This window comes from Argopecten irradians, chromosome 9 (genome assembly GCF_041381155.1).
Source record: "Argopecten irradians isolate NY chromosome 9, Ai_NY, whole genome shotgun sequence".
Taxonomy (NCBI): domain Eukaryota; kingdom Metazoa; phylum Mollusca; class Bivalvia; order Pectinida; family Pectinidae; genus Argopecten; species Argopecten irradians.
In genome coordinates this window covers 33,436,791-33,450,093 of record NC_091142.1, presented here as the reverse complement: position 1 = coordinate 33,450,093, position 13,303 = coordinate 33,436,791, and the positions used below count along the sequence as shown (strand labels likewise).

Genomic DNA, 13,303 nt, shown 5'->3' with positions numbered 1-13,303 from the left:
CAGAATTTCCGAAACACACTTTTAAGTTTAAAAATGGGAATGTAAAACGAGAATTATAATGCTATAGAGTCGCCAAAAGTTATTCAACTTCCGTTATACTCACATTTATTCATCACCTCTTACTTCTTACCAATTTAATTAAGATAAATTCTAATTGATAATTCGCGCATAAGCTTCGGGTATGTCTATTCAGATTACATGTTCCGCCGAATGGGGAAGATTCCTGAATTTACGTTATGGAACAATTATTTACTCCAGGACAATCTTTTAGAAGCAATACTTGTTTGGGTGTTTTGTTCGATCTTAATCTAAGACTTCACAGGGACCCTGGCAAGTACACATTTTGAACCAATAGTATACATGTATATATTATAGTACACGGGTTCATTTTTAACACGGCGTGCGAGAAAATAGGCTGCTAGCCTTAAAAATTCTAAAAAGCGTACAGCGAATCGATTAATAATACAGATTCCTATTACACCATTGACGGATATCTGACCTAAGAGGACCGACAGACATCCATATAAGGTCCATGGCGTCAAGTTGATCTTTGAACTGGCCGAAATTTGGCCAAGTATTGCACTGCCAGTTATCTTGATGAATCGGTCGAACAAGCTTGAAAAAACCTTTACGCACGAATTATTTTCGTACAAGGTAGTCATTTCCCTGTCCGTCGAAATGTTGTTCCAGGCCTGTCTAATCCTCGCCGATACACATCAAATAATCTAACAAACAAAAATCAGCAATTTCAATTCTGTGGTGGTAAACAGTACACCTTCCGCTTTGTTTGAATTCCCTTTATCTCCTTTGGAGGCGGAAGGGGTAATTATGTATTGCAATGTATTTCTAGTTACATAAATTGTTCGCACTGCTATGGTAAACTATCTGGAGTAGGTGACATAACCCATATTCCGTCATTATATACTCTTAAGGGAATGTTCATTTTTCTCTTTGAACAAGGTGGCTTTATCGACTGTCCAGTTTTTTTGACTACATATATGCAAAATTTTGAATGTTGTTCTTTTGTTGTTAAACTCGAGAAGGGCGGAAGAACTAGGTATGAAATAAGCACTATTGAATGCAGCGTTTTAAAGAAGAGCTCCGTAAAGACACCTTTTAAATCGTATATTCTTCTGGGGTATTCGTCAAGGTTTGTTTGCAGTTCCCGTTTGAAACCCAATTGTTGGTGAATAGAAGCTACATCGTCCGACACCATCGGTGTCGGATACGTTCCTAGCGTATTTTCAACATAGATCAAAGAAAGGGTATGTTTTTTGAGGCGATTTTCAGGTTTACATATTAAAAAATGCAGGGGATTTGCTGGATCCAAATAAAAATGTTTTTTTTTCGCTTCAAGTAGACCCACAGTTTTACCATTTTTTACTGAAATTGTTTTTACTTAAATCATCACTTCGCCAGCATTTTAAGCTGTATTGAGCTAATTTTTGCTGCAAATTGTTACTAGGTCCGTAGTTATTAAAATATTGAGCATTAATTTGTGAAATGATACACTTTGGTGACTTTATTTTTACATTTAATGGTAATTTGGGCACTTTTATTTTTTACTCTAAAAAACTAAAAAATAACAAAAATTCAAATGGGGCAAAAAAGTAAGCACACGGACCCCCAATTTTTCTTCCTGATTTAGAAAGAGCAACCGTTTCCCTATTGATATGCAAAATAATAACAAAAGTTTGATACCAGAACTTTTTCTTTAATGGGTTAAATTTGGCAAAAATGGCTGAAAAATGGTTCATTTTGTAGCTCAAAATTATGGGGTAGGGGTAGCATATGTTGTTATTCCGAGAAAAAATATTAGTCTAATTGATCAAAACTGGTATATTTTTAAAGAAGACTACTAGAAAACGAATTCTACAAACATTCATACATATCAAACACCCCATTAGGAAATTATGGCTTTAACTCTATCTTATATGGTCAAAACGGCAAAATTCCCATAAAATCCAATATTTTGTCAACTAAGTGTCTTTGAGTGACAAAAGCTCAAAAAAGAGCACACGGACATATGTTTTTTATTCCACTTTCTTTTATGGTATGAACTCCTTTTTCAAAAAATCTGTATGAGAAAACAAGTTTAATACAAGAAAATTTTGACTTCTCAGAGGTGTACATCCTTAAAGGCCCACTACCTTTCCGGAGCAAAATATAACGGTTTATTAAAAACATTAATAACATCAGAAAAATACATATCGATGGCCTAAGATGAGGTTACAACACCAAACATATGCAAGATTTCCTGCGTAATATATGACAACAGCTAAGAGTCATTTCGCTGTTTTGCCGTCTGGCCCAGTGATAGTCAACTACCGCGCGGTATTTAGGACGACGGCGGGAAACATAAGACGACCCGCGTTATGAAAATTAACGTTTTATTTATTTCAATCAAATTGTTCAGAAGGTGATGATACGCGTAGTATTAACGGTAAGTTTATAACTTTTGCGACTCTACAAAATTATCGATCTCGTTTTACATTCCCATTTCAAAAATTAAAAGCCGTTTCGGAAAGGTAGTGGGCCTTTAAAGAAAGTGAGCTACACGATGTTTAAATGGAGTTTCTACATAGTACGGGTCATGACAACTCCAAAGGAGATTGTGGATGAACACAGTTATGGGTACTGTTTACCACCACAAGCGTAGATTTTGTGATTTTAGCTTGGTTTTTGAGGTACCGATTAGAGCCGAGACAACATTTCGACCCGACAGGGAAATGTCTACCTAGCATATTTTTCGTAAATTTCCCGATTCATCAAGCCATAACTTCGTCAATACTTGGCAAATTTTGTTCATCAAGCACTCAATGGAAAGATAAATTATTTCTCTTTAAGGTAAGGTATCCGTCAATGGTGTATAGAACCCATTTATTAAAATAATCACGGTTTTAAAAAAATAGGTCCGTTTTTCTCTACTGCCGAGTTCATACCCTTGATACTATAATATATACATATGTATACTGTTAGTTAAAAAAAATCGTGCCAGGTCCTGTGTCTAAGACCATCGATATATATTTTTCTTATGTTATTATTTTTTTTTATTTTTTTTTCTGAAAGTTAAAAGGCTCACTACCTTTGCGAGATGGCTTGTCATTTTTAAAATAGGAATGTAAAACAAAATAGACGATTTTGTCGGCTTAATTATATCATTTCTTCGACTTAATGATATCACTGATTCAAATCAATGATTTTGACAATTCCTGAAATAAGGAATATCAATAAATCGTGATATAATTAATTCGAATTAGTGATGTAATTAATTTATTTAGTAACATCATTAATTTACTTAGAAACATCATTAATTTATTTAGTGACATCATTAATTTATTTAGTAACATTAATAATTTATTTAGTAACATCGTTAATTTATTAAACAACATATCGTTAATTTATTTAGTGACATCATTATTTTATTTAGTGACATCGTTAATTTATTTAGTTCTATCATTGATTTATGTGAGGCGTCACATAAACAATATTTTCTCCCCATTTTTTTGAGGCGTCACGTAAAAAATAATTTCTTCCCAATTTTTGTGACGTCACATAAACAATAATTTCTCCCCATTTTGTGTGGTGTCACGTAAACAATAATTTCTCCCCATTTTGTGTGGCGTCACATAAACAATAATTTCTCCCAATTTTTGTGACGTCACATAAACATTAATTTCTCCCCATTTTGTGTGGTGTCACGTAAACAATAATTTCTCCCCATTTTGTGTGGCGTCACATAAACAATAACTACTCCCCATTTTGTGTGGTGTCACGTAAACAATATTTTCTCCCCAGTTTGTGTGGTGTCCCATAAACAATAATTTCTCCCCAGTTTGTGTGGCGTCCCATACACAGTAATTTCTCCCCAGTTTGTGAGTTGTCACATAAACAACAATTTCTCCCAATTTTATGAGGCGTCACATAAACAATACTTTCTCCCCATTTTGTGTGGTGTCCACATAAACCGTACTTTCTCCTCAGTTTGTGTGGCGTCACATAAACAACAATTTCTCCCAATTTTTTGAGGCGTAACATAAAAAAACTCCCATTTTTTTGTGGTGTCACATAAACAATAATTTCTCGCCATTTTATTTGGCGTCACCTGCTTTCGTTGATCCAGGTGGAGGAAAGTATATGTTGATAAAGTGAAAATCCTATTAGTCTTATTTAAAGGCCCACTACCTTTCCGGAGCAAAATTTAAAGGTTTCTTAAAAACATTAATAACAAAAGAAAATATATATCGATGGCCTAAGATGAGGTTACAACACCAAACATATGCAAGATTTCCTGTCTAATGTACGATAACAGTGGAGATTCATTTCGCTGTTTTGCCGTCTGGCGCAGCGATCTAGTCAACTACCGCGCGGCATTTAGGACGACGGCGGGAAACATAAAACGACCCGCGTTATGAAAATTAACATTTTATTTATTCTAATTAAACAGTTCTGAAGGTGATGATAAGTGTGCTAGTAAACGTATAGTTAATAACTTCTGCGACTCAACAAAATTTTTGATCTCGTTTTACATTCCTATTTTAAAAATTAAAAACCGTTTCGGAAAGGTAGTGGCCCTTTAAACCAAAACTCGGTATTTTTATCCATCATAAAATATACGTTACGCTTTCTTTGAAGGAACATCTATTACGTCTATACATATTTCAGAGAGTTATATATATAATTAGCTTCTTTGCGGGTAGGTATCGATTGTTACGTCATTATTTTCTGAGCGCAATTCACGTCGTTTTCCTTCAAAAGTATGACGTAACGCTCGCAAAATAACTCTGTAAAATCCAAATATAGAATAATGTGTATAGTAATCAGTTTTGCGTTGATATTATTTTGCTTTGTCGCTCTTTTTTTGGTGGGGGGGAGGGGGTCGAAGGAGCAGTTTTGATTATATTTCACTTGAATGATAGATTACAGATTATAGTCTTACTAATAACCTACCCGGGTGTTAGGTCACGTCCTGGTGTCTATAAACAACATATAACATTATATACGTCTTACTAATTATATAATTACCTACCCGGGCGTCAGGCCACGTCCTGGTATCTGTAAACAACATGTAACAATATAAACGTCCTACTAATTACCTACCCGGGCGTCAGGTCACGTCCTGGTGTCTGTAACCAACATATAACAATATATACGTCTTACTAATTACCTACCTGGGCGTCAGACCACGTCCTGGTGTCTGTAAACAACATATAACAATATATTATATGTCTTACTAATTACCTACCTGGGCGTCAGACCACGTCCTGCTGTCTGTGAACAACCTATAACAATGACTGTTATACTCCGTCCAGTTGTCCTGGCAACTTTCTGTTACAAAAAGACGAAATGGTAAAATCCAAACGACATACACAATATACACATATTTAAAATAAGATTTAAACACTGCATTCTGTTCCTGGAATTCCTCTACTAAACCATGACCCCCACCCCCACCCCAACCCCCCTTATAGCGGATGGCAGTTCATACTGACTGATGAATGAATGCCAATTATGCCTGGTAATGTTATAAAGACTGCAATCAAAATGTAAACATAGGGAAGTAAGTATCAAAGAAGTCATTATGAAATCTTCTCCTTTCGAACGCATAACAACTATGTTTTTGTAAAATGGTATTAAATGAACCGGTTATAAAATAGAAACATAGAAACACGAGCGAAATGATACCTAATGCTTGGCCATATAAATTTATTAGTCAAACTATATGGAAAACGTTGGATTTGTAATTCAAAGTTCCCGGTTTGATACCCAGCCGAAGCTGTGACTCTATGCTATGTTCTGTAGAACTTAATGAACTACTTAAAGTTAAGACCATTTCTCCTATTATTGTATCGAATTTTATCTATAATCTAGATTTTCGTTTACATGAAAACATCAATTGCTTGTGTGGGAAGGTATATTGACAATATATATCTATAACCTATTCAGTAATTAAGTAAATTAAGCTCTTTTTACCTTATCCTAATCATGCACAGCTGCGCGAATTTAACTATATAATTAGTTCAAAAGATTATCCAATTATTTCTCTATGTCGTAGGACAGAGTTCTAGATAATTTCACTTGGCCAAATAGCATGAGCAAACGACTTAAAGCCAAGTCATTACATATCAAAAAGATCGATTTGTCTCCAACAACACATAATTATATTTTATTATATTGAATATTATGATGAAAATCCCCTAGAGGTCTGTTTAAATCATTAAAACCGGTACAGTATATTTGTTAGAAGATATTTGTCTTGTCTTGACTCATAAAAGGACACCTAATTGTACGCTATTAACAGCAGGTATCATATTTCATCATTAGGTAATTTAATTCAGCATTACCATTTAATTTTGTAAAGCTTGGCTTTAAACTCCTATTGTTCATTTTGATTGCAGTCCTTCTGTTCATACCAGCATGTAACATGATAGAAGAATATTTTAAATCTAGGGACAGTTTATGCAAACTATTTTTGTTATTCGAAATAGAATTTAGATCTTTCTATTTTCAATGTTTAACCTGTGTGAATATAGGGTACAATATTGATGTCGCATTATATAGATTAGTTCAAATAAATGCCATGAAAATCTAAATGACAAATGGTTTGCTAATGCATCACCTCAGTATTATTGGAAACAACATTGCTCAGAAAACCGACGAAACTTTATTAACATCATTTGAGGATAGTGCCATTTTTGGACTTGTAGAACTTCACAACATAATGTAATTTTCGTCCTATAATTATACAAAGTCTCTTGACAACGAAAATATAACCTATGTTAAGAAAAACCTACGAATTATCCGACAATCCCTGAAGCAAATATCAAGATATTGTTCTACTCACCGCTGGGATACACCAGTAGTAGAATTGGTAGGACCAGACGGTATAGGATAAACATTGTATAGGACAAGTTGGCTCCCTGTAGAATATAACGAAAAGAGCAATACAGCTATAATTTTCATCGAAAAATTGAGAAAGCGAAAAGAAAAATACAGCTGCTGTCTGCTGTCTGAGCGATTTTCTATTGCAATGATATGGGGAATATGTTTGTTTTAACGTAACAGAACGATATGAAGTACTCCGATCAATCTTGTTTTATCTACTTTCCTTTTGATATTATGTTAAATAATGTTAAGTCTGGTTTTGTCTATTTTTGTGCAACAGTTTGAAAGATCAGCAATTAAAAGTAGTTTAAATAAGATTCACAAACCGTGAAGAATGACATTTTTGTCATTGTTTGATTATTCATTGTATTTCATTTCAATGTGTCATGAATTTGTATCACAGATTTGTTACATTATCACCCACGCCGACCTAAGCACTGACTTAATACCTACTCCAGGTATATCTATACGATGACCCGTTCCGTTACAACATTGCAATATACAGTCGATAAAACATACATGTAATTTATTATTAAGAATTCTATTTTGGGCGACAGGTAAATGAAATTTCGCATGTAACTAGGACCGTGTTCCCCTCATTTTCAAACATTTGTATCGATCAGACATACTAAATAATTTATTTTATTTTTTTCATATTTAGCACTATGTCAATGTTTCTTACCTTATAAATATATAGGTATCATTAGACTTTGCGAACGCCTTTCAAATTCTTCTGGTAGCGGATCACCAGACTGTATGGAATCTTCTCCGCTCCCTACAATATTTATATAAGGACTGTCGTTAAGTGACGACCGGTTTGTTTAAGATTCTAGTACGACTTACTGCCGGGTATGCCCCCATGTACCCAGTCTGTACACATGCGTGCCTGTTAATATGACACCCGGAAGTAAATACTTTGTACAGATCAACTCTAGTAACTTGATCCTTTACCTTTGTAAGATATAAAAAGACTTAGTGCAGAACAAAGGAATCATGCATTGAAAACTTATTTAAAAACATTTGCCAACAAATGAATAAAATAGAACCCTTTATATAGCTGGAATACAGTCGCTCGTTGCTGTGTTTTGCATGCTAAGGTCAGAGTTGTGTAGTTTATGTTTTGCGTCCGTGTGCTGGTAGATTTAAGTGAGTGAAAAAACAACACAAATATATTTTAGGACTCAGCAATAAAACATATACAACAGGGATAATGATGTTTCCCACGATCTCCAAAGATGTATAATCAACAAAAAACAAAATTATTTGAATTGATTTATGTTTAGTGAACAGTGAAACATGTATCAATTTAAACACCGCAATAAAAGGTGTATTATGTGTGTTTGCCGCCTCATTGTCTGGTATGTTTAAAAAAGAAGCATATCATAAACCAAAACAACTATGGCCTATGAATATATCATATCACCATACAATAAAATCCATTTTGTGGTTGTATGTATTCCGTCTTTGCATATTACAGAGTTAGCTCCCTTGCGGGTAGGTATCCATTGTGACGTCATTATTTTATAGGCGCAATTTACGTCGTTTTCTCCGAAAAGTATGATGTTTCGCTAGCAAACACATGACGTCACAATCAATACCTACTCGCAAGGGCAGATAACTCTGTAATATGCAAATAAAGAATATATTATGAGCACTGATAATACTTAGGATACCGAGACATACACAAGCAATGAAAACACCCAATTCTTTCAGGAGACATTCAAAAATGGGGTTTTAAGCCTCATTGAAGCTAAACATATATACATAATGAATGTTGTACACATTGACGCAATCACGAGACCACACTGAAGTATAACTAGATCAATGTTATCATTGGGCATTCTCTTTAAAATATGCTCTATTTATTAGTAAAATAGGTTCGAAAGATATATAGTTTTTAAAACAAAGTTTAAGAAAACGAAAGAGTATAAATGATGATGATACATTTTAATGTTAAATCAAGCCATTGGCAGAATGGTAATAAAAATGATACCAAGAAATCAATTAAAAGTAATATGAATGAAATCATAATAAACGAATGTAGGATGATGAATTGTCAAAGGCACACAATATGACATAAAACGTTTGGATCAATATTATCAGAACAACCTAACAAAATACCTATTTAACCGCATTTAATATAAAGTATGTTTATTTAAAAAAATCTTTTATTGATTTTCTAAATATCAACAATACAAAAAAAACATCAACTTACATCTTAGAATAAGAATAAAATATAATCATTTTAAAATGATCTTGAATATGCTATGTGATGAGCCAATTCTGACTACAATTTAAAGGACACTTGATCAGTAGAACATACATAGGTCACGTGATCATTATATAACTTACCAATTCCATATCTGAAAGTCCCGTGCAATTGGCCGATATGCATTCATTCCTAATAGTTTAAATCTAAAATAATAATGTTAAACCCGTTTTGAAGATTAGCACTTAGATTTTATATTGAAATAAAAAATAGTGTCTTTAGCTTGACTTTACATATGCAATGGTAAAAATAAATAAAGTAAACATTATTTTTGTACCATTACCAAATTCAATGACTTAAGCTTTTTCACTTACCACAAAGGCTATACTCTGAAATTAACTTTATATACTTATAATCTAATCAGTCAAACTATATAATCACACATACATCTTACAGAATATTCAAACTCAGCTAGTTTCAAGTATTGTTCGTTTTGATAATGAATATAGTGTATTGGTTAAGATGATACAAACTGGTTGTCTTAAAGGTCTAATATGATACAACATCTAGGATATAACACAAATAATTTTGCAACTTAAGTTGACATACTTAGCATATCTGAAATATGCATAAAATAATCGAATTTGAAAATTTTGTCATTTCTTGTGTATTCTTTTTGTAGTTTTTGTCCATGAAACAATATGATTACAATCTTGAACAAACTTAACATTTACCGTGAATACAAAGAAATATAAAGATTGTTCAAGGATGCACTCATTAGTTCCTAGATAGACAAAAGATCAAATTGACAACATTTTCACATTCTCGCATCTTAAGCATGATTTCCATCATAACTGCAGCAGCATTTGAAGATGTACTCGGTAACTGAAATCACTAAATAACAGGTTTGAAAATTTGACAGATTTTGGAGCCAAAAGAGTACAAACCATACATAGTTATTTATTTGGTCATATAAGATATTGTGTATAGTATGACAGCAATCAAACATCAACAGACATTCATTACATTTTATAGCTAGCATTATACAAGTACAAAGGTAAAATAAACAAACGACTGTTAATGGATGTTTTTATAACGATAAGATTAAATATTTTCATTGGCTTAAAAATTATGTTATCAGTCCATAACGTTTTATATGGTTTCATTTGATTGGTTGATATTGATGCGTAATAATTTCCAGGAAAGTGTCTATCAATAAAAGTGGAATTACAGGTAAAAAGATAAAATTAAATCAAAAAGATAAACTCACAGTTTATGATAACAGTGTTCATAATATAACAATATATAAAAGGTAATCCTTAAATAGATATGTAGGTAAATCTTGGCAGGTAAGGTTAGAGTAAAGCAGTTAGTTATATAGAATGTTATATAACAAGGTGTAAATATGATATACAGGTAAAACAACGTAATAACAGTCAGTGACTACTGTATCATCATTTTACTTTATCATAGTATTTGATAAATAAGATCTTGTTATTAATGCCTATATTATATCGTTATCCGTTTGTGATATACAATCGATAAACTGAGATATACGTTATGTAGGTTTAACAAACTTCAATCTACTTGTTTCTATACATATATTAATTAGTATTGATAATGACTACACTTTCGTACTTTGCAATGTAAGAAATTCAGCTCTAAAATACTTTGTATTATGAAATGAATATCGATGCTTAAAGTGGTGAATATGAAAGTTATCAATATACTGTACTTTAGACTTTGTGTAGAGATATCAGTTTTGTTCTTGTACTAACCTTCCTTTTCACAAATATGTGACACGGTCGATGTACAAGGGAGATCATTCCAGCCGCCACTATGTATATGTACACAATCCTCTTCACCACCGCTATCATTAGGTTCCCACGCAGCCCAGTCGTTGTAGGTGACTGTGGAGTTGTCTGACACCCAAATCCAGACAACTCGGGTAACAGTGTACGCTCCGATCCAAGGATTTCCTTCAAACACATAAAAATGATTTTATTATTTTAAACACTATGTAATAATGAACAATTTAATCAAAAGCACATTGTATAAACAGAGAGATTTATCGATCTTCAATGTTGAACGGGTTAATCATGAAACATGCATTAGTCTGAACTGACCTTGTATGAACTGGTTATTCTTCAACCAGGAATTTTCCTCTGGGGTTTCTATCTTAACCAGGTTGCTTCCATGCTTTATACATTCATCCTGTAAAGCAAAAAAAAAAAAAAAAAGATTTAAATTTACAAAGAGCCAAGAGATTTATACGAACTCTGTTCCACTTCTCTTAAGGCCCGGTCCCACTGGCGTTTAGGGAGATTTCCGAATGTATTGCGCACAAAATTGGCTGGTATTCGCTGAACATACGCAATGTTCGTAAATCGTACTTGTATCTGTCGCCCAACTTCCGCACACGTCCGCAATTATCCGCAATGGCATGTTTTTCCGTTCCCAGGTTTTTTGAACTGCACAAAATTTTGATTGCGGAAATAATTCGCATTAGATACGGTATTCGAACGCAATACATAATCAATACATGTTTAATATATGCGCTGTATATCCGCTGTTATTCGTTGATATCCGCAACTGACTGGGTTTTGCGGCTTTATAGCTAACTGGGACAGTGTGTAAAATGAATGTATAGCATACCTATCACGCTTACATCACGAATTAAAATAATTTGTAGCGAATGCATATTGAGTTCAGCGTTTGTATTGCGTCTGTTTTGCATTTGATTTGAGAATAATTTGCGAATGTCTAACAAACATGTTGCGTAAACCAAAACTACTGTATAAATATGGCAAAAATCGACATATTTGTCTATTATTTCCTGTCCGTCAGGAAGTACAGGTGTAATAATGGGTCATCGGCAATAATATCAATGCAGCGTAACAATGGTATCCAGCAACATATTAATCTACTTGTTCAAGTCATAAACTTGTTTCAAAGACAGAAAAGAAAAAAAATCTGCTTTGATTTGAATTTGAAACAGACTGGACCTTCTTTGTATCTGGAGGAGGTATGATGAAAGTTGCAGCTTGCTTATCTTTGTTGCAGTCGTGTAGTTGTGAAAAGCGATACCGAAAGGCCCGAGCGCGCTTCTTTTACCTCCGTAATTCAGATGTCCTACATGCGCAATACAACCCTTCTTTCCGCTACATCTGCACAATGCATTATTGATAGATTCGTAATATTTCCGTAATAACCGCAATTCTTCCGACCTGTTTCCTATATATGCGCTATTTATTCGTAGTTGTTTGTTACGTATCCGCATTGTTGGATTATCTTACCGATTGTACACCTCACGGGAGAGTGTCCGTTATCGTATTCGCTTGTATTCGTGAAATATCCGCATTTGTTCGTAATAAATTCGGAGAATGTTATTAATATATCCGTAATTTATACTTGAAAATTTGTTATTTTAAGCCAATTTTGTTGCGGATGACAACGAACGGCCAAAATTTATAAATTAAATTCATCCGCTCTTCAGTGGGACCGGGCATTTAAAGATGAGTTTGGGAAAGTTTGGCTACAGTCGATTTAAAGGAATTTACCACTCTTTACCCTTATCGGGCCCATCCTGCATCAGGGGTTCAGAGCCAAAATTTACACTCTTTTCTCTTCCCCAAGGATGTTTCTGTACAATCCATGCAGATAACTAGGACTAGTAGCGATTTAAAGCAAATATTGACGGACGGAGAGACGGACGCCGCGCCATGGAATAAGCTAAACTCATCGTCACTTTGGGCAAAGAGGTCTTAATCTGGATTTTTGTATATATATATTATAACTCTTTCATCAATGATTAGAACTGGGCGTCATATGTCTTACTAATTACCTATCTGGGCATCAGACCAGGTCCTGGTATCTGTAAACAACCTATAACAATATATAGTCTTCGTCAGACCACATCCTGGTGTCTGTAAATAATCTATAACAATATATACGTCTTACTAATTACCTACCTAGGCGTCAGACCATATCCTGGTGCTGTAAACAACCTATAACAATATATACGTCTTACTAATTACCTACCTGGACGTCAGGTCACGTCCTGGTGTCTGTAAACAACCTATAGCAATATATACGTATTACTAATTACCTACCTGGGCGTCAGACCACTTCCTGGTGTCTGTAAACAACCTATAACAATATATGTCTAACTAATTACCTACCTGGGCGTCAAACCACGTCCTGGTGTCT

At 33.9% G+C, this 13,303-nt stretch overlaps 1 protein-coding gene across 7 annotated transcripts in view; it reads right to left on the bottom strand.

Annotated features, from left to right (window-relative positions):
• Positions 1-13,303, bottom strand: part of LOC138332125 (lactose-binding lectin l-2-like) — a 387,766-nt gene that overhangs the window by 368,455 nt on the left and 6,008 nt on the right. For 6 of the 7 annotated variants that reach the window (XM_069280092.1, XM_069280091.1, XM_069280095.1 and 3 more), the window contains 5 exons: positions 11,221-11,308; positions 10,873-11,073; positions 7,568-7,660; positions 6,845-6,920; positions 5,246-5,328 (listed from right to left, as the gene is read on the bottom strand). In XM_069280092.1, the coding sequence (XP_069136193.1) occupies positions 7,569-7,660; positions 10,873-11,073; positions 11,221-11,308 (381 nt within the window). In that variant the 3' untranslated portion in view covers positions 5,246-5,328; positions 6,845-6,920; position 7,568. Of the gene's footprint in view, positions 1-5,245; positions 5,329-6,844; positions 6,921-7,567; positions 7,661-9,237; positions 9,301-10,872; positions 11,074-11,220; positions 11,309-13,303 lie in introns of all 7 variants that reach the window. The other variant, XM_069280097.1, reaches the window with a different exon arrangement.